The sequence below is a fragment of the Blennius ocellaris genome, assembly GCF_963422515.1.
Source record: "Blennius ocellaris genome assembly, chromosome: 5".
In the NCBI taxonomy this organism is placed as follows: Eukaryota; Metazoa; Chordata; class Actinopteri; order Blenniiformes; family Blenniidae; genus Blennius; species Blennius ocellaris.
The window spans coordinates 27,680,714-27,708,558 of NC_137654.1; the positions used below are offsets into that span (position 1 = coordinate 27,680,714).

Genomic DNA, 27,845 nt, shown 5'->3' on the forward strand with positions numbered 1-27,845 from the left:
GCGGAGTCCGGCGTCAACGGGCCCCCCACAGACACCTCACACCGAACCGCTGCCACTCCATGTCTGCCCGTGTCAAGGTTGAGACTATGAATTGTTTATGATTCCGGAGCTGTAGATAAGACAAAGATTGATCTGGATCGAAAGGCAAATAAGATTGCCAAAGCCCAGAGTCAGCTGAAAAGCAAGCGGCGGGAGCAGAGGAGGGGCGAGGGAGAGGAAAAAGAGACTAAGAGGAGAAAATGCATTAACACAGGTCTGGCCCTGAGAGAGCGCAGAGTAATGAATACTTCCTCTGCACACACTGAATACTGGGGGGAGATTATGGACAGAGCATCACTACCAGCTGATTGATGCCACGTGTGCAACTGTGTGCGTGTGCGCGAGTTGTTTGATCTGCTACCTGATCAATGCAGATCTTGACGCGTCACATTAGTGAGGTGGAGCACGTCGAAAGATGCTTTAAAAGAACAGGTCGAGATTTAAAAGTTTGACTGTAATTAATTGAACGAGCCCGCGTCGGGAGATAATCGAAAGAACTATTTTTGAAGTTTTTTGTTTTATGGGAAAAGTGGCACATATTCACGGGTAAGTAGTAGCGACTTGCAATGCACAAGACAATTAGACGACATCAGAGAATAGTGACTCGCCTCGGCACCGCGGCAATAACGTATCAGCTTTAATTTACGATGTCTAACAATGGGACAAAAGTGGAAATGATGTCATCAAATGGAGCATTTTTCAAAGGCCAGAGGAGCGTGTGCATATGCATTAATGTGTGTATTTGTGTGTGTGCATATGGGGCGGATCGAGAGAAAAAGAAACCTTTGATGAATCTCCCGATGGCCCTGGCCAGCTTGCAGGAGCGGAACAGAGCAGGAGTCACCAGAGAGTTGGGGCTGGAGCCCTGGGGCTTGTTCTCGCCCTCCCCCTCTCAGCCTGCCTTCCCCTCACCTCCTCTGATCAATACTGGGTCCTAATCACCGAGGACAGTGTGGTAGTCCTCTCTTTCTCTCATCTCTTCGCTCAGTTTTTCTTCACATGCCTTTACAACCCCTGCCTCGACCACGCTACTGCCAGCAAGCATAAATTATACGCACTTGCTTTCCTCTGTGGGAGTGTGTGTGTGTGTGTCCATACTGTATGTGTCCCCTCTTTCCTTGTGCTAGCCACACACATTCTGCCAGTGTTTCTTTGGCTATTTGTGAAAAGGAGTCGCTCTGAGTTTCTGTAAATACGTGAACAGGCTTATACAAGGCTGTTAAAATGTGTGCATGTCTCTGTGTACAACAAGATAAGAGAATATCCTTGAAAAAGCAACACCCAACATAAACCCAAGCAAATTATGAGCAGCATGCATAAAGTTGAATAATAATACATCCCCTCATTTTAGTGGCTTTATCCCAGTTATCTAATTGCCCATGTCTTTTTTTTTTTCTTTAATAAACTAATGAATGTGGTTGGGCTGGGGGCTGGAATCATATAGGCAGCATTAAGAGGCACTGCTTTAAACCCCAAACTGCATCAGAACAGCTGAATAATTTGTAGGAGAAATAATTACAGGGCAGAAGAGCAGGCATCAATCCTGGAACACCGACAGTGCCCTCGCTGGAAACTACCTCACCCATAAGCCAAGGCTCCATTAGGTATTGTCTGGGGCCTACAGGCTAATTTGTTTGCATCAATAATACATTCAAAGGATTTATCTAACTTGCAAATGAGTGTTCATTTACTGGTCCAAGAGGCAAAGAGGAGAGCAGGCAGCAGGAGAGAAGGTGTGAAAGGCTGAAGCAGCTGGTTGGGGGTATCTGGGACACGGTTAACTCTTTGCGAGGCGGCAGGGTGGTGGTCCTTATCTCCTACTTAGTTGGCACTATTCAGAAACGGTTACTTCTGACACGCTTGGATAACAGCCAGTCTTCATGTAGGACAGATATTGGCTAAAGTCCTTAAGACCAACACTTGGAAAGGCATTAAATGAGCCAGTGACTCCCATTAAAGCCACAACAGATTACCTGCTGCACCAAGTACTCTTTGATCACATGCCAAAAGATAAAGTGTCTAGGAGGGATGTATGTTTGTGTTGCTGTTAGAAGAAAGGGCCGCGGCATGACAGAGGCGTAGTGGGTTGTCCTCGGGGGGGGGGGCATACCGGGATCCCCAGTGTCCTTTGATCTCGGCACCACGCTGCCTCCCACAGGTGCTACCTGGCCACTCAAAGCCAAAAGAAGTGGCGGAGGGTAAAGAGGGTTTCGCAGAAGAGAGAGCAAGGGAGGGAAAGGGAGAAAACAAGAGAGAGAGAGAGAGGGAGGGAGGGAGAGAAAGAAGGATGGTAAAGGAGGAAGGAAGCTGGCCATGAACATATGCTGCCTCTCTGTGCCAAGCCCCACTGGCTCAGGCAACCCACGCATACGCTGCACTGCTGCTGCTGTTACCACTCCAGCCCTCTCCAACACCAACACCATGGCACTACTTAGTCAAACAAAGCTGGAGAGATGAATCTGGAAAGAGACTGGGTCTCCCCCAGTCTCAGTACTGCCAGGGTAGGGCTACTTGGCTTGGATAACACAGCCTGATTGCACGCGCACACATATACGCACGTGCACACGCACACAAACAATCACAGCTTTCAGTTGTTTGGAGAGGCCCCCCCCCCCCCCCCCCCTACTCTTCTGGTGTGGGCCATCGCGCAATGCTGTGTTGTGAGAAGAACTGTGATACCATTTTTATAATATTCTCAACTGGCAAATCTCTTTCTCTTTATTTCCCTTTGATTCATTATTTGTTAGAAGCTGCAAAACTATTCATTTGTACATTCCAAGCATTAAAAATGAGCAATCCAGTGGGATATGAAAACACATTTTTAGCTTTTCCCTTTCCTTTTCAAAAACTTGAAACACAGTAAAATGATTTCACAATCAAATGAGCCAACTTCTACATTTGATAATTTTAGTAATTAATACAAGATTATATGTTTTAAATAATAAATACCCTCTGAACCTCATGTTATTGTGCACTCAAGGAAAGTAGAACAAGTAATCAAATTATTATGGGTTAGGAGCAATTGTCAGTCATATGGCACCACGGGCCCCAAGGTAGGGGTAAAAACCACATGGAGATGGGTAAGTCTAGCCTTCTGGGTGTACATAGAACCACTTTCAAATATGGATAGAAAATAATAAAAATAATTCAAACAATGTTGAGATTTCTTGTTTTTTTTTTTTTTTTTTTACTTCATTAATGCCATCAATTTAACAATGCTGCAGGACTCGGGCTTAAAAGCACGGCTGTAGCTCATATAACAGGAGGACAATTGTATCTGATAGAACACCTTCAGGTGAACATTACTTTATAAAATGACTCGATAATGATTGTACACAGACATGGTTAGCTTATCTGAATTGCAATGCTCCATCAGTGATGGCAGATTGTTGAAAAATCCTCCAACATTTTGTCTATGGAGGGCTCTCGGAGGCTCCTGGCAGTCTCGTAGCCTCTGGGGTTCGCAGTGATAGATAGTGGTACTTTCTGAGAAGCTCACACTTACCGACTTAATTATTTAGTAAGATAAACAACAGGAGGATTTCCACGAAATAAAGAAATAACTGGGAAAGTGAAATAGTAAGCGAAGTGAAGGAATAGGAAGCGTTTCCTGCATTTTTTCTGTTGAAGATTCAGTCAAATGGTCAGACAAGGGCAAAAATGGTTACTGGCACTATGATGCTTGATCTACTGCACACCTCAAGATATCATTAACACGAGCAGTCTGGGAGGTTTAATTCAGTTTTTATTACTTAAAGATTTCATAAGCGCCAGACTTGAAATTCACAGAAAGGTCACATAGTCATATTTTTCTACAATACTTAATAAGATTTTTTTTTAGGTTGTATCATTTATAAATGAAATACTTTGTGTAATGAGGCACTGGCATTACTTGAACCACTGCAGTGTAGCTGGGAGGGGGGCTCTGCAAAATGTTCCAAATAATGACCAGCCCTGTGTTTGATTGTGTCATGTTGTTAAAGGAGAGGAGTCCTGGGCTGAGGCAAGGGAATTGAGGGTTACGCGGGGTGGGGATGTGAATGACTGAACATGGCTCCCTGCTGGGAATAAAACCAAGGGGCAAAATAGAGCAGGCAAACATGAACTGAACAGATTCAAATCGTTCACTGCATACACATGTATAAAGACACACACACACACACACACACACACACACACACACACACACACACACACACACACACACACACACACACACACACACACACACACACACACACACACACACACACACACACACACACACACACACACACACACACACACACAGACCGTTTTAGGCTCATAAATTCAGACGAACCCACACACGTAATAGACCCATGCGCGAACGTAAGCACACAAACACCCTCAGATGCTGAGATATATAATAACAAATGCTTGTATAGCACAGAAATCTAATTCAGGGTTCATCTTGCAATCTGAGCCTCGCAAACTCAATTCCCCTCTGCCGTCTCGCCACCTCACGTTCCACGCCTTTTCCATGTGAACGAATGGGGTCAGTATCGTCACATAAACATCATCCCCTGCTCTATACCCCCCCCCCCCCCCCCCTTCCCCCCCTCCTCTTCCTCAGTGAATGGATGCTGAGCACTGGTGCATATCTACGCAGGGATGGCAAGGGCACCGAGGAGAGAAAATCAATACTATATCTCACCACTAAGCACAATCCCAACCAAAAGCAGCTGGAGTTTGCAGGTTGCTCCATAAACTGGACGGCTTCATCTGGCTGGCCACTGTGTCGGTGGATTGCTACAGTAATGCACTACAGCACAATGGCCTAGGCCAGAGCCTGCTAGACACCCACGCACACGCACGCACACGCACGCACGCACACACGCACACAGCATGCTCCCAGGGGCTGGGGAAAAAGCAACAGCAATGAGGAAAAAAACTCTCATGAGGCAGGAACACGGTTGACAAACACACCCGCCTCCCTCACAAGCAGGGAAAAACACCTCCGGACCATTTAGCCCATCCCTATTTAGTGTGCATGTTGATGTGTAAGCACACTCACGGGCTCATATGTACATATATAGCCCTTAAAACACCTGTTCTAAAAATAGAAGGCGGGCAACGGGACTGAGGCTATTATTATTGCACACACGTCCTGGTCCCACCAAGGAAAGGGAAGAGACTAATGATTTTCCTGGTGCAAGCAATTAAAAAACTATTTGTCACCTGCCAGGCTGCGTATGACGTTAGGGGCCTTGGCAGAGGACCACAGTGTAACCACACACACACACACACACACGCACACACATACACACACACACGCACACACACACAGAGAGAGAGAGAGACAGACAGAGAGAGAGAGAGAGGGGGAAAAAAGTGGGTTGCATTGAGGCAGAAATGGTGCGTGCAAAACAGGTGATGCTGGAGGGTCACAGGCGAAAGGGGAAACAGAGGGACGAGTGCGGTAAGAAACAGTACTTTGGATGGAAGAACAAGTTTTGTAAATGGCTGATTTATCCGGACAGGTTAACACAGGGCCAGACAGCGCCTCAGACTGCACACCGCCATCAGGAAGTCATGTAATATTTAGAATCCAGCCAATGAAAGTCATTCTCCTGCTGCTGGGCTGCTGGCTAAAATAGAAATGTATACCCCCCCCCCCCCCCCCACACACACTCCTTTTTTATTTTACTTCTGCCATCCTCACCCCCTAAGAGCACAAAAAAAAAAAAAAAGAAAGTGCAACTCCCTGCCATCCGGCTGTAGACAAAGTAGGAAAAAAGTGAGAGACAAACACACTCCGTCTCTCACTTTCTCATGGGCTGAATTCTCACCCGTCTGAAACATGCAGGATCGTATACATGTACATTTAATTGCTGTGGTCTCTGTTGGATACGCCTAACCACTTTAGGTAATTTTAGCACACCAAGAAAAAGAGCAACATTTAATTGAAAATCAACATTTTAATATAATTTAATGACTCCCTATTCCTGCTTCCTAACATTCGCTGTATTAGGATGTAAACATTGTAAACACCACAGGGAGATGAGGAACAGTCTGTTAAAGTTTACTGAGGAGGTCACTAAAAGTTTTTTGTGTGTGTGTGTGTATGTGCGTGCGTGTTTTCCATCTTAGCTCTGCAGGGGTATGTCAGGATGGGTGTTTATCATTTGCAGACTGAACGAGGGCTAGGATGTCACACAAGGGGCACTCAGGCTGACTAAAACCTCCCACTATTTATAAGAAAACGTCCTCTGATGCTACTGCGGGAGGCCAATATTTGGCTCTGGGGCAATGAGAAAAAAAAAAACCTATATAAATTGGGAGGGGGTAGTAAATAACGCCGAGACAAGCGTTATGCCTCCTTTGCAAGACGCAGCCCTAACCAGACCAGGCTTCAAGCGTACACTCGGATGCAGTAATTTACGAGGCAGCTCGTTAACGTCGGGTGATTTGCACTGCTCGTTTGCTCCTGCTCATCTCTACCAAATGATATCATCTTCTACCTCTAATCTTCTAACTCTAATCCCCATTCTCAGAGCACCTCCCACCCCTCCCTCCTCTTGTTTCTTTCCTTCCCTCCCTCCCCACCGCTCCGTCTCTCTCTCTCTCTCTCACTCTCTCTCTCACCCACTCCATATCTTTTTGCCTCCTCCTCCTCTCAATCTCTGTGTCTTCTCTGGTTTACGTGGGTGTGTTTTGAGATGGGGGGAGCAGACACAGATAGGAGCAGAGCCATTCCACTGAAGGGTGTATGAGTGCGTGCGTGAGTGCGTTCAATATGACATGTACTCAGATCAAAAAAAGACTAAAAGAAGTCTGGTTTGACTCTGAAGGCTTTATGTGCCCTTGTAGTTACTTTTCCACTGCCCCCTACTGAGAGAGAATGAGTGCAGGCCAAAAAAGATTTTTTTTTTTTTTTTTTTTTCTTTCTCAAAACTTGCAGAGGGGAGATAGCTCAGCAATCCTGAGGAGACACAGTGGCAGAGAAAAATAGAGACAGTCAGAACAGTGGGATGGGGGGGGTGGGGGTCAGGCGAGAACAGAAGGCGACGGAGAAAATAAAAGAAAAATAGGAGTATTTAGGAGAAGACACAGATGACAGTATTCATAACAGCGATTGTTATTGACAATTAGGGAAAGGAATGGCTTTGTTTTTATTCATAATAAAATACTGTGGAGGCTCCAAGGACTTTACTATTCACTTCAGCTCGTAAACTGATTTGACCATATTGGCCAAATACTTATTCTTTATCTTTTTCACAAACAGGCCTTTGTCTCTTCATCCCTAACCCGCAGAGAAATCAACCTGTCTCAGGCCAGATGCCGCTAACACCCTCAGATAGACAGATTTTCACAATGAAAATTGCCAATTATAGAAATTGCAATTAGAGTCGTTGGTTTGTATGTTGATGAGTCGTAGCTGGTTAAAAGGGGAATTGAGATCGATATCTCACTGAATGGGGATTGAACTCTGGCCCTATATCACTAGCGCTTTATACCAATCCAACTTGTTTTGCCTTCAACATACAGTTTCTCTGCCTCCACCCCTCTTTACCTCCATCCTTTTTTTCCCCTCTGCTTCATCTTTTCCTCTATGACACATCCAAGTGATCGTGTCGGGATGTCAGCCCTCATCCACGGCTAATTGGGGCTCAGAGGAGTAATCAGGGCAGGACAAATCAGACAGTTCTGGTCATTAGCTGTGACCAGTGTTCTCTGGGAAGCTGGGAGATGTGTGCGCACTTCTGCCATCACACCCGCGCCTGCAGTGTGACATGGGCAGAGCCATGGCTCGACAAGAGTCAAGATTGGCACAGCACAGAAAGACTCATGGTGGATCCATTGATCTCCTTTGCTCTCACACACTAACACACACACACACACACATAGACACACAGACAGGAGGTAAACACAAATAGGCCTGTGTGGTGACTCAATGCCCAGGGACCTCTCATTATCTAATATGAGAAAGACAGCGAAGAGGTTGCTTGGGAGAAGCTAATCAAGTCCAACACAGAGGGGTAATATCAAATCAGAATCAGAGTGGCTCGCTGCAGTACTGTCCAATAAGCTCTCAGTGTTGTGGTTATTACTATCTCAGACTCAGACGGATTAGTGAGCCGGCCCTCTGCTCATTCGAGCTTGCCAGTGGGCAGACGGTGAAACTGAATAACATGTAAAAATATCGGTGTCAATAACAATTTTAAGGCGACAAAATGTAAACACGTCGATGGCTGCTCCTTCTGAGAACCGCCGCAACAACTCTTGAGCAAGATGAATGTCAATTCGCCTTACTGGCAGAGACTTAACCTTTCAGGATAACTGAATTATTTAAGCACCACATACCTGTTGTGGGCCTCTGTTTCTCCGTCTGGGCTCTGGCTGGTTGGAAAGGCTGCATGAGTCTATGGCCACGCACGCCGCTTTGGCTGCAGAGTGAAAATGGCAAGACAAATGCGGCGAGGGATTTGTGATAATTGGCCGTGCTGGTGGGCTAGGCGACGGGCCTGGAGAAAAGGTCGCAGGCACTGAGGAACAGATCAGTCTGCCAGGAAGGGAGGAGGCGCCGTGTGCCTCTGGGGTTTAGCTCAACTTTTCCCTCTTTCACGAGAGGGGGAGCGAGGGCTCCAGCAGGGGATATTAATTAGGCACCAGAGTAACCTTCAATTTGTTTAGAGGTCAGAAGCCCCAGTGTCACTGTTTTTGGGCCCGGAACCAACTTAAAACGGACTCCATATTTTCTCTCTGAGTGGAAACAGAGGATGGCAGATGTTCTCAGAGGAATGGGAGGGAAGTTGATCGAGGGGAGACTTGTGTGAATGCTTATGAGTACAGAGGTTGGAGAGGGTTAATGTCAGATATGCTGCGTCTGTGTGACTGCGCAAGGAGAAGGAGGAGGAGGAGGAGGAGAAGACGTGAAGGAGATGAGGGGAGCCACAGGGACATGGCTCACACCCCGACATGCTCGTGAAGCAGCTGTTCTCCTCATGGCAGACAGAGTGGGGGCCTGCCAGGAGCAGCATGCTGCCGAGAGCTCCGTGGTCTCCCACCATAGTGCAGTAACACACACACACACACACACACACACACACACACACACACACACACACACACACACACACACACACACACACACACACACACACACACACACACACACACACACACACACACACACACACACACACACACACACACACACACACACACACACACACACACGACAAGCATGTGCAGACGTTGACAGATACGTGCACACGCTCCCATTGCATATACTGCCACCTGTTCTCCTGCCAGTCCAGCAGTGAGGTTTTGAATTGAACAGTAATGTCGGGTGGCGGAGTCATATTCATATGCTATAAATCTGAGCTCGTACTCAGTAGAGGTGCATTTCCATTTGATACAAACAACAGCCTGCATAGCTAAAGGCAATTATATTTCTACTGCCTCCATTTGCCCCGAGGTTGAGACAGCCAGTCAAAACCTCACCAGGTTTTTCTGTCTCTCTACCCTCTCAGTGAAATCAACAGAATGGTGCCTGGGCTCATCCATGATTTATCTCAGTGAAATATTCATTATGTAGGGTTGCATAGTCTGGACGCATCTGATGTGAATCTGGACTTGACAGCTCTGCTCCGTCATCACACATCACCTGAGCCACTCTGAATCCACCTGTCTCCCAATGCTCAACACAGAGGCAACTAAACTGATCCGAATGAATAGAGGACTCTAGAAGATATAAAGAATCCATCTGTCTGACTTTAGCCTGCAGGCATGTTCGCTCTGGAGCAACTGTATCCTGCTTGCACACCGGCCGATGGATCAGCACAGCAAAGGAGCTGCTCAACATTTCCTATTCAATTAACCCAGGTGAGAGAGGCCTTCTGCACTGACCGGCCCTGAGGTGTGAGGCATGATGGGTACATGTGTTGAGCCCTGCTCGTGATCTGCTGACCGGACTGGTCAGATGTACTGACCTGCAGAGATTGCTGTTACGACCCATGCACTGTTCAAAAGCACAACCCTGTTTTTGATACATTAAGAGTCATACAAAAGAACAAAGAAAGGAAAAAAAAAGACTTGGGTGGGATGGAGGGGTGTGAAAAGTTTTCAGAAAGGGCTGTGATGTCGTGAATAGTTAGAATGGTTTGAACAAAGTAGGCTTCAGCACCACGGACAGCACCACTGAGCCTGTGCAGCTACGGGTTCCCTTTAATCACAAAGCTATCACTCTGCCTGTCCAATTAAGGAACCTTTGAATTATTCCATAAATTAAAATAGCTGAAATACTGTCTAATAGTGCTGGAATGATCACAGGCACAACAGCGACAACTCATTTTCCTACATAACACTAATTCAAGTGGTTCCAAAGTCATTATACTCTGAAGGACTAATGTAACAAGAAAAAATGTAACTGCAGTGAATGATGATATTAATAATGTATTCATGTGAGACAGAGACTAGAGCACAGTGGCCTAAGCAGAGGGAAGGTAAGAGAGAGAAAGTGATAGCTGTGAAGAAACAAGGTCGTCAGCATTCCCTCCTGCCTTACTAGTCATTTCATTATCTCATCCCTCTCTCCTCCTCTTTAAAGTAGGAGAAGTGGGAGAGGCTATTGACCCCTCTCTGTGTTCGTGGCAGGCAGCAGGACAAATGAAGTTTCCCCTCAGACCCCCCTCAGTATTAATATCATAATTATCCCCACCTCTGTGCCCCCGCCGGCCAGCACAAACTCCACTGTCTGATTTGATGGAGAGGCACAAGCAGGGAATTACATTCGATTAGCACTAAACAAGAGAAGGGGACACGGAGCATTGGAATCAATCAGTGCCACCAGGATAGGCGAGATCCTTTGTGTCAATGAGCGTGTGTGTGTGTGTGTGTGTGTGTGTCTCATTGGCAGCTTGCACCTGAAAAGAGACTGCACAAGTAATATACTCCTGCAGATTTAAGTTTCTGTGCATGTGCACTCCAGCTGTAACTGACAGATTTTAAAGAGTGGACAATGCGAAGATGTTTATGACGAGTGGGCTTAGTGGGGTTTTTGCTGGCAGTGTTGAGAATGTACCACGGTATCACACAGAGACCCCTTTTTCTTCTTCTACCACCACATCTACTGAAATGGAAACTTTTTTTTTTGGGAGTGAAAACCCACACAGTCCGCTCTGGGCAGCTCTGTGTCTCAGCAGCAATTTGGATTCATTGTTTGCAACCCCAGATAACTGCGGTGGTACTTTTCTTCAGTCTCAGCCATTTGCGGGGATGGGCCAGACATTCTGAAGTGGTCTAATGCCATAGAGAGGTGGAGGTAGTGTGGCGGGGAAGAGCAAATTGAGAGTGAGAGGTGAAAAGAACAAAAGAAAATGAATGGAGTGAGAGGAGACCCCCCTCGCAGGTCTTTATTCCTGTCCCCTGTCTCATTACCCAGGCTTTGACTCAATAAAGAGTGGATAAAGAGTGGATAAAGAGGCACACACCCACCGGCTAAGCCCCCCCTCCCCAAAACACCTTTCACCAGCCTCACTCGGTCTGTCTTTCTCTCGTCTTGCTTTTTGTTCTGTCACACACACACACACACATCCAAAAATACCCACACACTGTCCCCTTTCTCCTTATTCTACTGTATGCCTTTTTTCCCCCTCAAATCTTTAAATCCATCTTTTTCACAGCTCTGCCTTCAGTGTGTGTGTCTGTGTGTGTGTGTGTGTGTGTGTGTGTGTGTGTGTGTGTGTGTGTGTGTGTGTGTGTGTGTGTGTGTGTGTGTGTGTGTGTGTTTTAGGCTAACTTTTAAAAGTTGTGTCCATCTCACTCTCTCATTCACAGTCTGTCTCTACCCTCTCTGTCCTCTGTGTTCCCTCCCTGTCGGTGCTGTGTAATAGGAGTTATTTTCATCCCTGTCTCTCCGTGACTGTGGCTGCTGGATGGCTGAATATTTACATTTTTCACTCACTGGTGACCTTTCCCTGTTGCCGCTCTGGGAGCTCCAGTCTCCTTGCTGCTCCGCTGTTGACAGACTACTGGCTGCAAATCTCATATGGACACAGCAAATGGTACAGAGGGAGTCGGGGACGGTGGGTTCAGAGACTCCACCAAGGTGGAAGGAGAAAGACGGGGAATAAGAAAGCGGCCGCAACCAGGCCGACTGTCAGATGTCGGACTGAAAGTGGCTTGAAGAGACAGAGATGCTCGAGGCCTATATGCATCTGCAGGGATATGGAGTGAGGAGTAATCCTTTACCTCTGCTGTCACCGTGACCGTGGTCTGCAACAAACGGTCTGGAAACAGATGTAAATCTGGGATTCCAGGAAAGATCCGTGCCCGAGTGTATACACATTTGTAACAAAATGTCTTTGTTTCACAACAGAAAGTTCTTTTTTTTATTATTTTTTGAGTGGATGTGTTTGCAGCACACGGGAATCTTGGAGCCTTAAGAGACACGCAAGAAGATCTGCTGAGCAGTGTGAAAGGTGAGGGCCAAGGATTCACTAACCAGTTGTTCTTCTACAATGTAGTGCAGTACAAGGAGTAGGAAAAAAAAAGAGTTGAGTATATGAACTTCTCAAAGTTTTATGAGTGTGGATCTTACAACTGGTAAAGAGAAAGAGAGCGAGAAGAACCTGAAAAATGAAGGTTGTAGTTTGAAAAGTGAGTGACCCAGCGTGACCCCGGCGTTTTGTTACTTGCGCTCAGTGCGTACACCATTTTCTCTGTCTGCATGTGTCCTTGTGTTGTGTATGACTCAAGCGTAACTTTGGCCTCCCTCTCCCTGGAAGATGGGCTGTGCTTTATCCTCCAGTTATGCTCCTTTTGACCCAATTCTGACTGAGAAGAAGGGTGGAAGTCGGATGGGTTCACAATTTACAGTTGATCTTAAAAGCACCACAATACAAACATGTGAGCTGAAGTTATTCTAATCACAGAGAATGTTCTTTTTCTCCACAAAAGCCTTAATGAGGATCCTATTATTGCAGATCTATGTCACTGGTGGGAGACAAAATCCACAAGGCCTCATTCCGTGCTAATGCATTTTGAAGTTCAGCTGAAGCTAATATGATTCAGCAGTCTGAATTAGGTGAATCAAATGAGTGTCTTCCAAAGTTACAGTTTTCAGACTGAATTCCCTCTTTGTGTTTCAGCCTTTACAGTGCAGCCCAAGAAGGAAACTGTGAATTCCCACTAAAGGACCAGCTGTAACTTTTGATTATGTCCTTTTGATTAGATTAGCTTTATCTTAACTTTAAATGCATTTTCTGCACGAATGAGGACTATGGAATTTGTCCATAATCACTTTCAATAACAGCCTCTTTTGATACGATTTCATTCTGCAAGGTCAGGACTGGAATAATAATTTCAGTAAGAAGTGACAATTTCAATTTCCATTTGGAAATATGAGTATTGCATGAAGATACAAAACAACACGCACCTCTGCTCAGAAGAAGCAGCTAACACTGCCAAACAATGGCTCGGGAAAATTGACACCTAATTACTTTGACTTTTTAATAACACACTCTACCTTTTTATCATTTGGAAAATATATTTAAGTGAAAACAACCTAAGTGGCTTTGCTGACTGAATGCAGAACAGACAGGCAGAGGCATGCTTTTTGTCTACTAGAGTTGTTATTACTGCCTGTCACACACTGTGCCAACACAGAGCAAGAGAGAAATAAACAGTTGTTGTCTGAAAGCTTTTGCTTGCTGTGGGAACAGTCTAATTATTTTGATGAGTATTTAGGCATTGTTAGGGCCAGTTTTCCCCCTTTTGTCTTTTCCCCACCGGTCTGTGCTCCTGTTGTACTAACAATCAATGTATGCAGGGCCTGTTGGACGACAAATGGATTTGTCTTCGGGGTCTATTCAGTGCAGCGGGGATAGGGAAGCTCGACAATTGTTGTCAGAAGACACAACTCGGAGAAATTAAAACAGAGGCACAATGGCTGAAGTGTATTTATCGCAAATAGGCTTCATCTTAATGTATTTCAAACTGAAACAGGCTTTATTCACCACAGGAAGCTAAAGATAGAAATAGATGGATGGATGGATGACAGATAGATAGATAGATACTGTAGACAGACAGACACGATATACGTAGATATATAAAGGAGATGGATGGAAAAAAGCATAGGGTCCACAAAGCCTTATTCGCTGTGCATGTGCTTTATGCTCTCTTAAAATTGTGTGTGTGTGTATGTGTGTGTGTGTGTGTGTGTGTGTGTGTGTGTGTGTGTGTGTATGGCTGTATCAGGCACCTTCCAACAATAATGGCTGCCATGCTAAACGAGAATGATGAGATGTATTGGGTAGGTGATCAAAGGAGTACTATTTACAACCACTCTCAGCCTGCAGACTTGACGACCCACAATAAGCACACTATACTGTACAGGGAATCTCTTCCATCATGCTTTTACTGCCCATCACTGCAGCTGTTAGACAGGAGAGATGGCAAAGCTTTTAGCAGACTGAGATACCGTCCTCGTGCTGGACGGCGTGTATGGGCAATGCCATCAGAAAAGTGAATGACTGGGAAAGATAAGGGGAAATGGAGGCTGGGAGAGAGAAAGAGAGGGTAGGGCGAGGGAGGTGGAGGAGGAATGGGTTGATGTCTGCCTGCCGGCTGTCAAAGGAAAATGCCTCGGTTAAATGGAAACTGATATCATGCAACTCATTCAGGTTTGTGGGGATAGAGGGAGGAAAGTCTTTGAGTAAACTGAAGCGTGGTGAACTGGAGAAAAAGGAAGAAGAAGAAGAACTCTTACCTGGAGCAACCAGTAGCACCGACGATGGAAGGTGGGGATGATGGAGGAGTGGACGTAGCAGCCATACAAACACTACGAAGGGAGCGGGAGAGAAGAGAAAGAGGCATGAGAACAAGGGCATTACACCACGATCAAGTACAGTATGACCTCTCAGTTGACCTTGGCAGCTGTGACCCTTGACCCCTTAACCTCATTGCCCCTGTATGATAACTCCCATGTGGGTCTGCTGGCAGATGGTCAAGCTATTGTTCTCAAGCAGGAAGACAGCGACCTGAAGGGAGCAAATGGACGGGGTTAACCAGTCAACACTTTCACACTGTCCCAGCATCACTGTACCACTCCCTCCTTTCTTTCCGTCCCGCTCTTCCACTTATAACCTGTCCTACACGGCGAAAACCCTTGACAGAATGATTCAGGTGCTCCTTACTTCAACACCCCCCTCAAGATCACCCCACAGGACAAGCCGGCACATAAGTAAAGCGCAGTGTTATTAATATCCTTATCGTAAACAGATAATGCTGTGCCTGGGGGCTCGTTACAGTGGAAAGAGCTCGGCAGCGCTGATAACACCTCCTGGTATCTGGCAGAGGGGGCCAGGAGACATTTTTCACCAGCCGGCAGCGGAGGCGAAAGCAGCGAAACACCATGCACTGGAGAACAGGAGCAAGGCAGCACTTATCCCGCTTCCATCCCCTCTCCTCCTCGTTCCTTCTCGGGGAGACTCGCGGCCTCGCCTCCCAATTGACCCAGAGGGTTAGCTTGGCTTTTTGCTTGTTTACAGCAAAAAAAAAAAAAAACGTGAAGCATCTTTTGCACTCTTTCTTCAGCCCGCACTCACCAGTCAGGACAAACGCTGTGATTTTGTGCGATACAATATTTGTAAAAGGTGAGGGTAAAGGGGGGGGGGGGATTGCTCTGAAGACGGGAAGCTTGGCTCCTACGGGCGTAAAGCAAACAAGCAGGTAGAGAGGGTTGAGCATCAAACCAATCCTCCTTGTTTATAAATGTTTGATTGGAAAAGACAAAGAACTAACAGCTGGGGTGACACAAATGCTGTAACACGCGATGTGTGTGCATATATGGACACGTGTAGCCACATTTACTCACAGACACGCACAAACGAATAAACGCACATCTTCATTATTCAGTGGTCTGTATGTAGTCCATAAGTTAAGGTGTGTTTCCCGGGGGCGGCCGTGAATGGCTGACTGGTGAGCGGTGAGGGGGACGAGGGAGGGAGAAGGGAAACGGAGGGTGACGTGAAGCTACATTGCTCGGAGGACCATGTGATAAATGGGCACCTTGAAGTGTGTTATGTGCTCGTCTTGTTTAACTAAAACCTAGTTAAGAAGAGCAGGGCCTGCAGAAGAGATTGGTCTCTATAAACACTCATTTGCCAACATCAAGCTGTCTGATTAATTATACCACAGCACTGAGAGCTCCACAGACTGGGCACTCGGATGAAAAGACACATTACATAGCGAAATAAAAACAAACACATCACAGGGATGTGCAAGCGGATGCGTGTGGCCTTGAGTTTCCAACACACAAGTTTCCACGACTGGTCCATAAGCCAGGTACTGACTGTTTCTCCAGGTGTTCCATTGTTTCATTCACATCTTTTCAACACCACGAGCTGTGTGGTGTGAGAGTTTGGAAGACTGAATGCACGCAGGCTGCCTCCTGTTCTTATTTTTTTTATTTATTTTTTTGCTGTACTCTCATCCATTACAGCTGTCTGAAATAGGATGTATGCCTCCTCCCACTCCCATAGCTATGCCATCCATTACTCCACGACGGCCACGGACAGACACTTCCTCCCACACCCACAGTGGATTGAACATCACATTACTACAGTCAACTACAACAAGTACCAGCTCACGCAATGCCATTGTGCAGTTTTGTGAGTATTTATGTCATGAACTGCACTTTGTGCTCTTCCAAAGGGATTAGTGATGCAATATGCAGCACTGGTCTATAAGACATTTAAACTGTTTATGCATCTCACAACAGTCATGTGTTGCAATACTCCCGCGAATTGTGCTTACAAACAGAAATGCCAGCCGTCTGTCTATTCGATACTTGACTTTAAGTTTCAACGCAGACGCTGACACAAGTCTCGCTCTGCACTTATTTTCCCAGCGCGCAGGAAATGGCAGATTTTTAAATGCTGCTTATGTCCTGTATAAAAACTTGCTGTCTTGTTAATTCTGATTACAGAGTGTTTATTAAAATATCACGGTTAATACTGCTCTAGCCTAAAGCACTTGGCCCGCTGAGAGCGAGCTGTGGTGTGGCTGCGTGCAGTTGGATGGTATGACGGCGGCGTGGCATGCTCCTCAGGATTGACAGGTGGGCCGGTGCAACAGGCCTCTGTGACTAGGGCGACTGGGGAGTGAATAAATTAGGCCCCAGGCTGCTTTCCTTTCCCTCTGTTTACTCCATTTCTCAACCACACAAAGCAGCGTGCCAGACAAACAAGCAGCTTAAAGCATAACACAACTGTTGCACCTGTCAGTGCCGATATAGTCGAGGCATCAAACACATTTGCACACACATGCGTAAGCCGATGAACCTGCACTCGCCAACCAATCCACTATCGCCGTGTCTCACGTGCAGATCCACAAAAATTTGGAGATGGAGTTCTTAGGCACAACACTCTACATCCACTCATAAACACATAAATATTCACACTCATGCGTGCAGCTTTATGCATACTTACACAGACAATCACAATGGAACGAGATAGAAAGGCGGACCAGAATACTTTTGAGAGCACAAGCACACCCATATACACAAAGCTCATCATACTTGAGCGCTTATCAGTAATTCAAGACGCATATCAGTTACTGGTGTTTCTGCTGCTTTCTGCATGCTGAGCGTCTGGGTGACAAAGTGACGGCAGCAGAACCATTATTTGCTGTCTTTGGGCTGTGACAGATGACAGCACATCACAGGACAAGCAATTAAACTGTAATTATACACACATGCACACATATCCTCTCATGAAAAAAAAAAAAAAAAAAGTGCAGCTTCACAGTGTGTAATTCTGAAGAGCTTTCGCACACTGATACGAAGACGTCGACACATAGACACGACGTACGTGCGCGTGCGTGCAAACACACACACACACACACACACACACACAGTCATTGGTGTGAATGTACGATTAGTGTGCCGGTTGTGTCTCTGTGTGCAAACGAGACACAACAGATGAATGATAGAGAACAGTTTATGGAAGAATTCACAAGTAGAGTGTCCATAATGTATTCATGTGCTGTCACTGCGGACAGCAGGAAAAAAAGAGTTACAGCGACGTGCGTCCTCCAAAGTCAGACACTGATGCAGCAAATTCATTTGATGTTGTCACTCAAGCAAGCGGCCAAGGCAATGTAACACTGGCGCGGCCCAATGAGAGGGGATTATTTGTCTGGACCGAGCTCGGCCCCTCCCCCCCCCCCCCCCCAACTCCCTCCCGGGGTGTCATATTGAGCAGAGTGGTATTGTGGTTCATACGGGGCAAGCAGGCCAGACAGTTTGTCGTAAATGAAGCCTTCACATATAAAGGCAGAGCCACCACGAGCTACCTGTCCTGCCTCTGGGGGCCACCACTACTCCTGGCCCCCTTGCTGCCCTGGTGACACCTCACTCACATTCATCCATCATGGCTGACAGGTGTCAGGCGTAGCTCGAGATAGGCCAGTAAAATGCAAAGTCTCTGCGAAGGCGAAACTGGCTGGCAGACACACAGTTATAGAGAGAGTGAGAGAGAGGGGAAACTCTCTCATTAGGCCATAATGATGTGTGAAGACAGTCCTAATCAGAGCGTGGCACCTTATTTATGTTGGCAATTTGCTGTTTTCCTGCCGTGATGCAAACGTCCTACTGTCAGAGGCTGCCGCACATTTGTCTTTCTGTTGGATTGTCAGTCCTGCTGGGACCGTGTGTGCTCCACACATGCACACACACCGACTCGCTCACGGTGTGCAACTGAGGAATGTCATATATCTGAAGGGATATATAGGAACAAACATCAAGCTGGCCACCTCTAGGAAGGAAAGTCAAAGGTTTTATTTATAGGACACTCATAGAGACCAAATTAAAAAAAAGTCTATTATTAAAGAAACAAGGATAGAAATTGACTTTACTTATGTGGAGCATTTTACATGGTAACAGTAAGTCTGAGTCTTTCCCAAGGACATATGGACAAAAGAAATGGAGGATCGAACTTTCAACCTTGAGATTAGAAGACAACTGACAAATGAAATCCATTGTGAGACATTTTCTTTTCAATGAAATCTGTGGAGGAGTGCCAAACTGTGAAAAATCACACTTTTGTTTTTCTTTCTCTCATTTATATCTTAAAAAATGCTTTCAAATAGGGAATAATTCTTAATGGATGACAGTAATAGGTTCTAATAGCTTGTTGTCACATCATTTACACTACCAAGTCCTGATATCTTATAATTCCTCTACACTATGAATCATGTCATTAACATCATGACCGTGTCATTAGCATATTATTATTATCATTCATTAGCAGTATCTATGTTTTTATATTTGTACTGTCAAAAAAAACGTGCCGTAACAGCACTCAAGGTGAAAACACCCAGCCATTGCAAGCAGGCTTACATTCATCATTTGCCTTCATTTAGAGAACGTTGCATTCCATCGATTTAAGTAAATCTTCATTTTTAATGTTTACCTGGTTTTGGTTTATTCTATTGGGTTCCTTTAACCTCATAGCTAGTTTTTGCAGAATGAGCAAAACATAGTTAAAAGTACAGTATTATCCAACATAACTGTATTTGTATGTAGATTATTTGATTATTAGACCTATTATGTCCAGCTCTTGTCTTTTCAAGTCTAAGTTCCCCATTGATTCATGTATGAATCAAGTCCTCCCTTGTTTCCTTCGCCAGCATTTGGTCACACACATCACCTCTTTGGATGTGAATAATCTCCAGTCAGAGCTCATATAACTTTAACAGCTCACGCCGCATTGAATGGCTTGCTTTGCACGACGATACAGGTGTTGACATGGATATCCACCTGGTAAAGTCACTTCTGGCTTGCTGCTTCATTAGAAGGAATGTATCATTTTGTGTGTGTACTTCGGTTTGTGTGTATGTTTGCATATGTCTGTTCGCATGGATGCCTGGGGCAGGTGATTCAGCCTGGGGCAACGCAGCATAAATAGAACGCGCCCAGCAGCCAATCAGGCAGCGCTATCAAGCTCTATCCGCGGAGGGAGCGCAAAATCCATACTCAATAGAGATTCATGGACCATGCAAAATTCAAACTACCCCGGCCATTGACAGCATCCATGATGACTATTGATCAGACAACGATTTCTGGCTCTATACAGATGTGATTAGATGACTTAGGGCTGAAAAGTGCCACTTCCAGTTTGGAGGATGAGCTCATTTTCGACTGATACCGTAATGTTCTCCATTTCACCTGCTGTCTTTACAGTCAGCCACTCCACTCTGCTCTCTACCAATCGTTCAGCGCAAATCAAATTATCTATAGTGTCTGGTAGGGTGGCAAAATGCCCAGACTGCCCATAATATACAGTATATTGCTCGCATTTTGTATTCAGAGAGGAATGCAAAAGTCTGGCAAGGCACTGGCACAATGACTGTGGCTTTTATCCCGACGACTGCTTTGATTATTAAGATTCTGCTTCTTCAGATGCCTTTAAATACGCCACAACTTGTAAAGTTGTAACAGTATAATTCTTCAGTGCATCTGAAGACTTAAGCAACGGTTGATGAGACATTATACATAATAAATCAAAAGAGGCTTAGATTTATCTCCCCAGTCCTCTCCGTGGGACCAGCTGCAGCTACTAAATCAGTCAAAACTGAGCGGGCTACAAAATGAATTGGCAGGCTGCACCCAAGCTGAAGGGAAAAATGGAAAACAAACCTAAATTCCTCAACAAAGCAAAACAAATGACGCTCTGGTAAAAAAAAACAAAAAAAAACGCATGTGTTATGGAAATGACGGCCTCTAAAAATAGCTCACTCATTGTAAAATAAACAGAAACAGTTGATAAACAGGCCCTGAAGAGGAGAATTAATTAGCCACGCCGGACGTGTAAACACAGCTATACATCAAGTTCGAGAGAAAAACAATAACAGGACTGAGGCAGTTAGAGAGAAAAGTCCTGACCACTTGCAACACTGAAAAAACCCCCGACTGTGTCCTGCTTCATTCCCGAGGCTCGGGAAAACAAGAAAATTCGAGACAAAAGAGAGGGAACGACATTTTTAGGGAGGGAAACCGCGGTGGCGGTGTCGAGTATTGGAGTTTTATATTGAGCAGAGGGAGAAATGCGAGTAGAATTGAGACAGAAAAATAGACAAGGGGATATAGGGTTTACAGCCGCGCTCCTGCACATGCCAGAGGAAGCTCATGCACATGCCCATGCACGTCTGTCTCCCTGACTGAAGACACAGTGTCTGTTGATGCTAATGCTAGCCAGCTGGGCTCACGGCCAAAGGCATTAAGTGGAATCGAATTCCACCAAACTAGCTTTAATCAGCAGGTTTTTAAGGTTAGAATTACTTTCCCTCTCCTCCAGCCTGCTGGCCAAGGTTAAAGCAGACACAGGCAGGGGCTGGGCTGGGCTAATGGGATGGAGGGGTGGCATGGGGCCTACGGCGTGCCACCGTACTCCAACACACAAAGCCACAAATACACAAAATAAAAATTCGCTTCTCCCAATGAGTGCTTTATGTTTGTGGAAAAACCACGGACAAGCAAAACAGAAATGTGCAGCTCGTGTCAATGACAAACAGGAATGCAAGCACAGAAAAGGTCAGTTATAGCCAGACCGCATGTTGAATTTGTTAGTTATCATTATCCAAAGAACACCATTATGATGATCGAGCTCAGGCACAATAAAATTAAGAGGCTCGAGCCCCCTCGCCGGCCTGCGACAACTCACAACCAGTTGGCGACACAAAAAATGAAAGAAAATACCGAAATTATGAACAATTTCATTTGGAATCACACCGAATGGGCACTTTGCATATGTTGCATGAATGTTGCAAGAATGTGGCATGAACTCCAAGTAAAATATCAGTAGTTTGCTTTGTTTTTACATGAACAAAGACAAAAATATCGTGCAACAGTTGAGCGACGGTTACGCAAGACAATTAATGAATCGATATGAACAAATCTGGGTCTTTTCACAGTCCCGCAATTATATTTGTCGTCAAATGTGAAGCAAAATGGAAAACGTAAAATAGGTCGGAGAAACTGCTGGATGTGGATCCGTGGATCCCAATCTGAATGAATTTTAGACTGACGTGCCCACTAAACGAAGGCTCATTTCTCACAATTTCTCATTTGCAGATAAGTCCCATTTTTGTCCAAGTATAGTTTATAAAACTAATCCCTTTTTCAAAGTTCATACTTGGAAAAGGTTTGGCTGTCAAAATGTTGATTTTTAATAGTCATTACTTTCATGGATTAAATAACTCCCGCCGCTTTAACATTTCAATAGTAGGTCACAGACGCAACGGTGCAACTTTGTAAAATGTCTCAGGTGTTTCCTCATTAAATTAGCCTTATATATATATATACTCCGGTGTCTTCAGCCTGTTCATTGCACAGACTTCTGGTGAGGAATAGGATCTTGTTCGAGCTGCTCCAAACGTAAGTTGTTATCCTCACTGCCATCTAAGACGTTTGAGAAGCAGCATTTTAAAGCATTTAAATTGGGCCTTACGGACAACATGCAGCGCCTGTAGCCGACTTCTCATCGCTCCCGGATTGATCACCCAGTCACTGCAGTAACCTGTTGTTTGACTGGAGGGATCACATCCAGCATGTTCCCCTTGTTTCCCAGGCCGCACGCTATTGACATGCAGGACTCGGCATAACACTGGGAGCTGAATATTATACCACAAATATGAAACGACTCCACTTTCTCAGACCTATTTCCAGGAAAAGAAGGGTTTCTTATATTCAGACCAACACACACATATCCGCGATGAAAAAAAAAAGAAGTGCTGTGAGGATTTTGAACGTGGAAATTTGGTGGATACTTTTCTGAAGCTCTGTGACTCACGCCAGGAATTTGCCAACGCCTTCAAATGATCTGACATATTTTGTAAACTCCTTTGCGAATTATAATTCCCCGTTTGGTACTGCGTAGTAAGATTGGTCTTAAAAGTAACTGCTCGGTTTCTTGATTTTTTTTATTTTATTTTTTTTAAAGTGCTGAAAAAAACTATTGCACAGATGGATGAGAGCAATAAATTCACTATATATGGTTCACATAGATTACAGTCTATCTGTCTGCTTTGACAAACGCCCTCAAATATTGCATTTAAAATGATCAGGCAGCAAACATGTGAGCACACGCACACATGAGAACATCGAACGGACAAACCTTGACCAGTTTTGTTACTGTGGCTTCATCGCTTGTGAATGCTGCGATGAATGCTGCGATGAATGAGGGCCTATTCACTTAAAGTGAGCTAAACAAGAATAGTGAAAAACCTTAACACAAAAACAGAGAGGTGAAATGGCTGGACGAGTGAATTACGTGAGGCCGTTTTTTTTTTTCCTCTTTTTTTTCCATGCTTCACAAAGAGCCAGTCGAGGTCTTGCCTTGACCTCAGCCTAGAACAGCAGTCAACACATTGATGCCTGTCAACAAAAGAAAGCTCAATAAAACCTTGCAGTGCTTCTGTCAGCTTTTCGAAAGTCAAACTGTGTTTCTATAGTACGCACACGATGAGAGGAGGCCTGCACACGCACTGCTAACAAATGATCTCTTTCCACTTCTCCTGAACAGCCTTCTGCTTTTTTTTTTTTTCCCCCCCTCCTTCTCTTTTTTCTCTCCTCAGCTGACTTTGTTCCACATATCAAGAAAGAGGCCTTACTTTGGAGATGCAGAACAGATTAAATTAGCACAAGTCATGTCTTTGTTTTTGAAATGCTAATAGACTGTCTTGGAAATCTGCGTTTGAACGCAGTGTGTCTTTATGAAGCTCGAGTTAAGAGTTTGCGTGAGGTCAGCAAATTATCCGAATGCCAGGCATGACAGAACACAAATGGATGTTAAGTACATCTGTGAAAGGTAAAATGGCAAATGGAAACTGGTCATTATCTCAAGACACCACTTCCTTATCACCTAACCTTTGAGCTGACCTCTAGATTGCCTGTCTTGAAAAGACATGTTAAAAAAAACTCCTGCAGCTAAAAGAGTAATGAGCATCTGTTTGCATTACAAGCCTGGCACTGTCAACCACTTCATTCCATTAAAAGTAGAGTAATGGATACAGCAATCAAGTTATCGAGCCACAGTTTAAAGACACGGGGTCAGAGGTCGTGTTTTAGCTGTCATTTTTAGTGGGTAGGAAACAGCTGAGTCTAAAAGGACTTTCCCGTATCCAAGCGCTTCACTACTCTTAGTCAAACCCAAATGCATGTGTTGGAGAACAGCCAAAGGGATATCAAACCAGAACATGAATATGTATTCATCTGCATCGGCAAAAAAAACCTAAAACAAAACAGCAAGGTACAGACATGAGTATGCAGCAAGTCAGTTTTTCAAACGGGGTATACATATTTCTAGAGGTATTGCAATGAAGAAAAAAAACAAAAACAAACACAATTTTATTTTTAGATCAAATGTGCAAAAATGTGGTTCACAAGTCAAGTGATGAATTTATAAAGGAAATCAAAGTGTTGCAATAATTAAGGAAACTTAGCAAATATTTGCAGGGGCAATGCGATTTCTCAGTGTTAAATATGTATTTCAACAGACCACAAATTGCATGATTGCAACATGCAATGTTCATGATTATTTAACTAATTTAAAGATAAGGTTGCTAAAAAGGCTTTTTTTTTTTTTTTTTACTCAAAATTTTCTTCAAAGTCACACAATTCCCCATGAAAAAAAAACATATTATGTGGTTTCTTGGAAGAAAAAAACAATATTTAGAGAAAGAAACCCTGATTGTTCTTTAACACTCTATCAAACCTCTTTTTACACCGTGTAAACAGTAAGAGCTAACAAAATTAAAATACGGGCACTTCATTGCCTTTAATAAGGAACCTTTTTTTTTTTCTTTTTGCATTGTACTAAAAAAAACCAAATTCCTACATTTGTTTAATTACTTTGATCATTTTTCTTTACAGTGTTGACAATTATTTTTCCTACTAAAACATATTGCACTGCTCCAGGGACATTAGACTGGGAAAATTATTTCAAAGTGAGCAAATTATTACTAAAAAAGGCTTCAGAACCTCTGCGCTCAGTACCCACTGTGAATAAAGTACAACTCAACATAACTCGGCATCGTCCTTAAAAGCTATCCTGTCCTTATTTAAATAATGAATTAATGGCGGTATCACATTGTGAGACTGATGCCGCTTATTAAACACAGAAGGCAATGTTTGAGTCTGTATGACCGCCTATTAACCTTCCCTTGTGTTAGCTGAGGTAAGGATAAAAGTGCCACTGCGTGGAGAAGGGGAGCACGTCCTCTGCATTAATGAGCGAAAAACATCCAACCCCTCTGTTTCCCCTTAAAATACACACTCGGCGGAGACCTGCTGAAGATGACATCACAGGCTCTGCCTCCCTGCTGCGGGTTACGCCAGTGCAGACACGCAGCCTAATTGTAAGAGAGAGCGCAGATTTGTAATACTGCACAGTTCTGTTAGGGCTGATTAGCGGAGGCTCGCACCTTCTCCCTCTGCCGTGATCTATAGGCACTCCAAATTTCTAATATCACCGGTGTGAGCAAGGAAGAGCTGAGAGAGACTGTAAATCATGACATGTCCTGCTGAGTGGAGGTGGAGGTGGGGGTGGTGGGGGGTTGGGGGGTGGATGGTTGGAGAAAAAGAAGGAGAGACTGAGTGACAGAGAAAAATATTCAGCTTGTATGGAAACAAGAGGGAGGGAGAGGAACGGAGACAATTATTGAGGGAAGGAGGTGAGTGGAGAGGGAGGAGCACACATATAGAGGAGAGAGGAGCACACATCAAGGAGACATGAGAGAGTTAGGGAGGGAAAAAAGAAAGGAGAGAAGATATGATTACCAAGGAAACAGCAACAAAAAAATAAAAAAAAAATCTTGCCGGGGAAAAAAGAGACAGAGTGTGTGGAGTAGACAAAGAGGAGAAAGAGCATGGGGGGAAGAAAGAGAGTGGGAGGACAGAGAGACACAGAGAGAGAGAAAGAGAGAGAGAGAGAGAGAGAGAGAGAAAGAGAGAGAGAGACAGAGAGAGGAGAGGATAGAATGAATGCTAACAGGGAGCCCAAACCCAGTACTGAGGCTTTATCCTTCACAGGCGGAGGAGCAACAATCGCAAACACATTTTCTCTCGCCCTGGCCCTAAGAGAGATAAAAAAGCAATTTGTATTCTATTCCTATTCAGCGTCGCTTGGCCTGTTTCTCTGCCTGCATATTTGTAAACACAGCTTTGTCAGAGCAGCTTAATCTTCCCAACACAAACACAGACTACAGGAAGGCGGGGCGAGAAAAGGGTGAGTCGGGAAGAACAGTGATGGGAGGGGGGGGGGTGTAGGGTAAAGGACGAGTACGGGAGAGAGAAGAAGGGTGAAAAGGGTAAGAGCATGAGGATGGGGGAGGCGGGGGGAGGCGGTGGGGGGGGGGGGGTCACGGGAAAAGCCAGGCTGGGGCAATGAGGATCAGAACTCGTTTCCGTCTTTTCTGCCACAGGATGTCCACCTGTCAAACGCTGGAAGACCTGCGGTGTGACACACAAATGCACACACAGCGACAGCTAATACCCCCCCCCCACACACACACACACACCCCCACCCCCCCCGCCGTCATCTTTACCCAGTGGCCTAAAGTACAACACGCAGGATTACTGACAGAAAGCAAAGGAACAAGCATCAAATCATTCCCCATCACACGGCCCGGATGTGACAGATGGAAGAGGTGGACCCTTGTGCTTCCTTAACTGTCACCACGCTTCTCTTTAGTGCTTATGCTGCACATTCGGCCCGTCATTGAGCTTACGGGCGTGCACTTCCAGGTTCCAGGGGAACCAAAGTCCACCTTCTGCACAGGCCAAATCACGTAGTCCTGTAGAAGGACAAACACATCACTGCAGCCAATTATACATTAAAGTGCAGACACTGAAATAGAGAGGGGAGAGGGTGAGAGAGGGAGAGAGAGAGAGAGAGAGAGAGAGAGAGAGAGAGAGCGAGAGAGAGAGAGAGAGGGGGACTTGGAAGTGGCGATCGTCTGGGTGCACATTCGCTCACAGAGGCGTGAAATTAGGCAGAGCGACACCTGCCAATACGCACTGCATTAAGCGGACTAGGTTCACCCCACTCTTTGGCCTTCCCTTTCACTCTGTATATCTATCTCATTCTCCCTGGCTTGTTTTCTCACTCTCTTTCTTTTTTCCCTGCCATACTTTGAGATCTCTTTATTATGGCCCACAGTGCCCAATTAAAGACTGATGGCTGCCCCATTCACACTGCGGGGAAGATGGTGCTCCACTTCAGAGCATGGCAACAACCTTCATCAGCTTCTATGCACTCCTTTCTCCACCATCACTCTACTCAACAGTCCACACAGCTTCTGTACAATCCTGCAAACCCAATTTGGACAGCCAGGCTCAGTGACGGGATTAGCAGGACTGAGAACAATGACAGTAATGACATCGATCATGGAGGTACTATGGAAACAGCAGCAACCTCAAACAGACTGCCTATGTAATATCGCTTTTTCCAGTGGTGAAGTAAAACATTGTTAGTTTTACAGTATTCAAGTTAAACATCATGCCTGCACTGACAGAGGCCTAACAGTGAGTGTGTGTGTTTTCTCCATGTCGATGGTTGATTATAACTGAAGATTACTGGTAGTTGTGACCATGAGTGTGTGTAATTGTGTGTCTCTCTGTGGAGCAGCAGGGACTTGTTCAGGATGTGACCTGCCGTCAATACTCCATATAAGATGGACGGCGTGATGAAAATCTCCAGGTTTTCAAAGAAAAGGTTTTTTTTATCATGAGATTATTGGTAATTCTGCACCAATTACTGATAATCATTTTACTCTTACAT

At 45.0% G+C, this 27,845-nt stretch overlaps 1 protein-coding gene across 1 annotated transcript in view; it reads right to left on the reverse strand.

The window, feature by feature from the left end:
* Positions 1 to 27,845, reverse strand: part of camta1a (calmodulin binding transcription activator 1a) — a gene marked incomplete at both ends in the record, with an annotated part of 101,444 nt that overhangs the window by 44,402 nt on the left and 29,197 nt on the right. Inside the window, one exon of the mRNA XM_080496965.1 lies at positions 14,774 to 14,845. Coding sequence (XP_080353091.1) covers positions 14,774 to 14,845 — 72 coding nt within the window. The remainder of the gene's footprint in view (positions 1 to 14,773; positions 14,846 to 27,845) is intronic.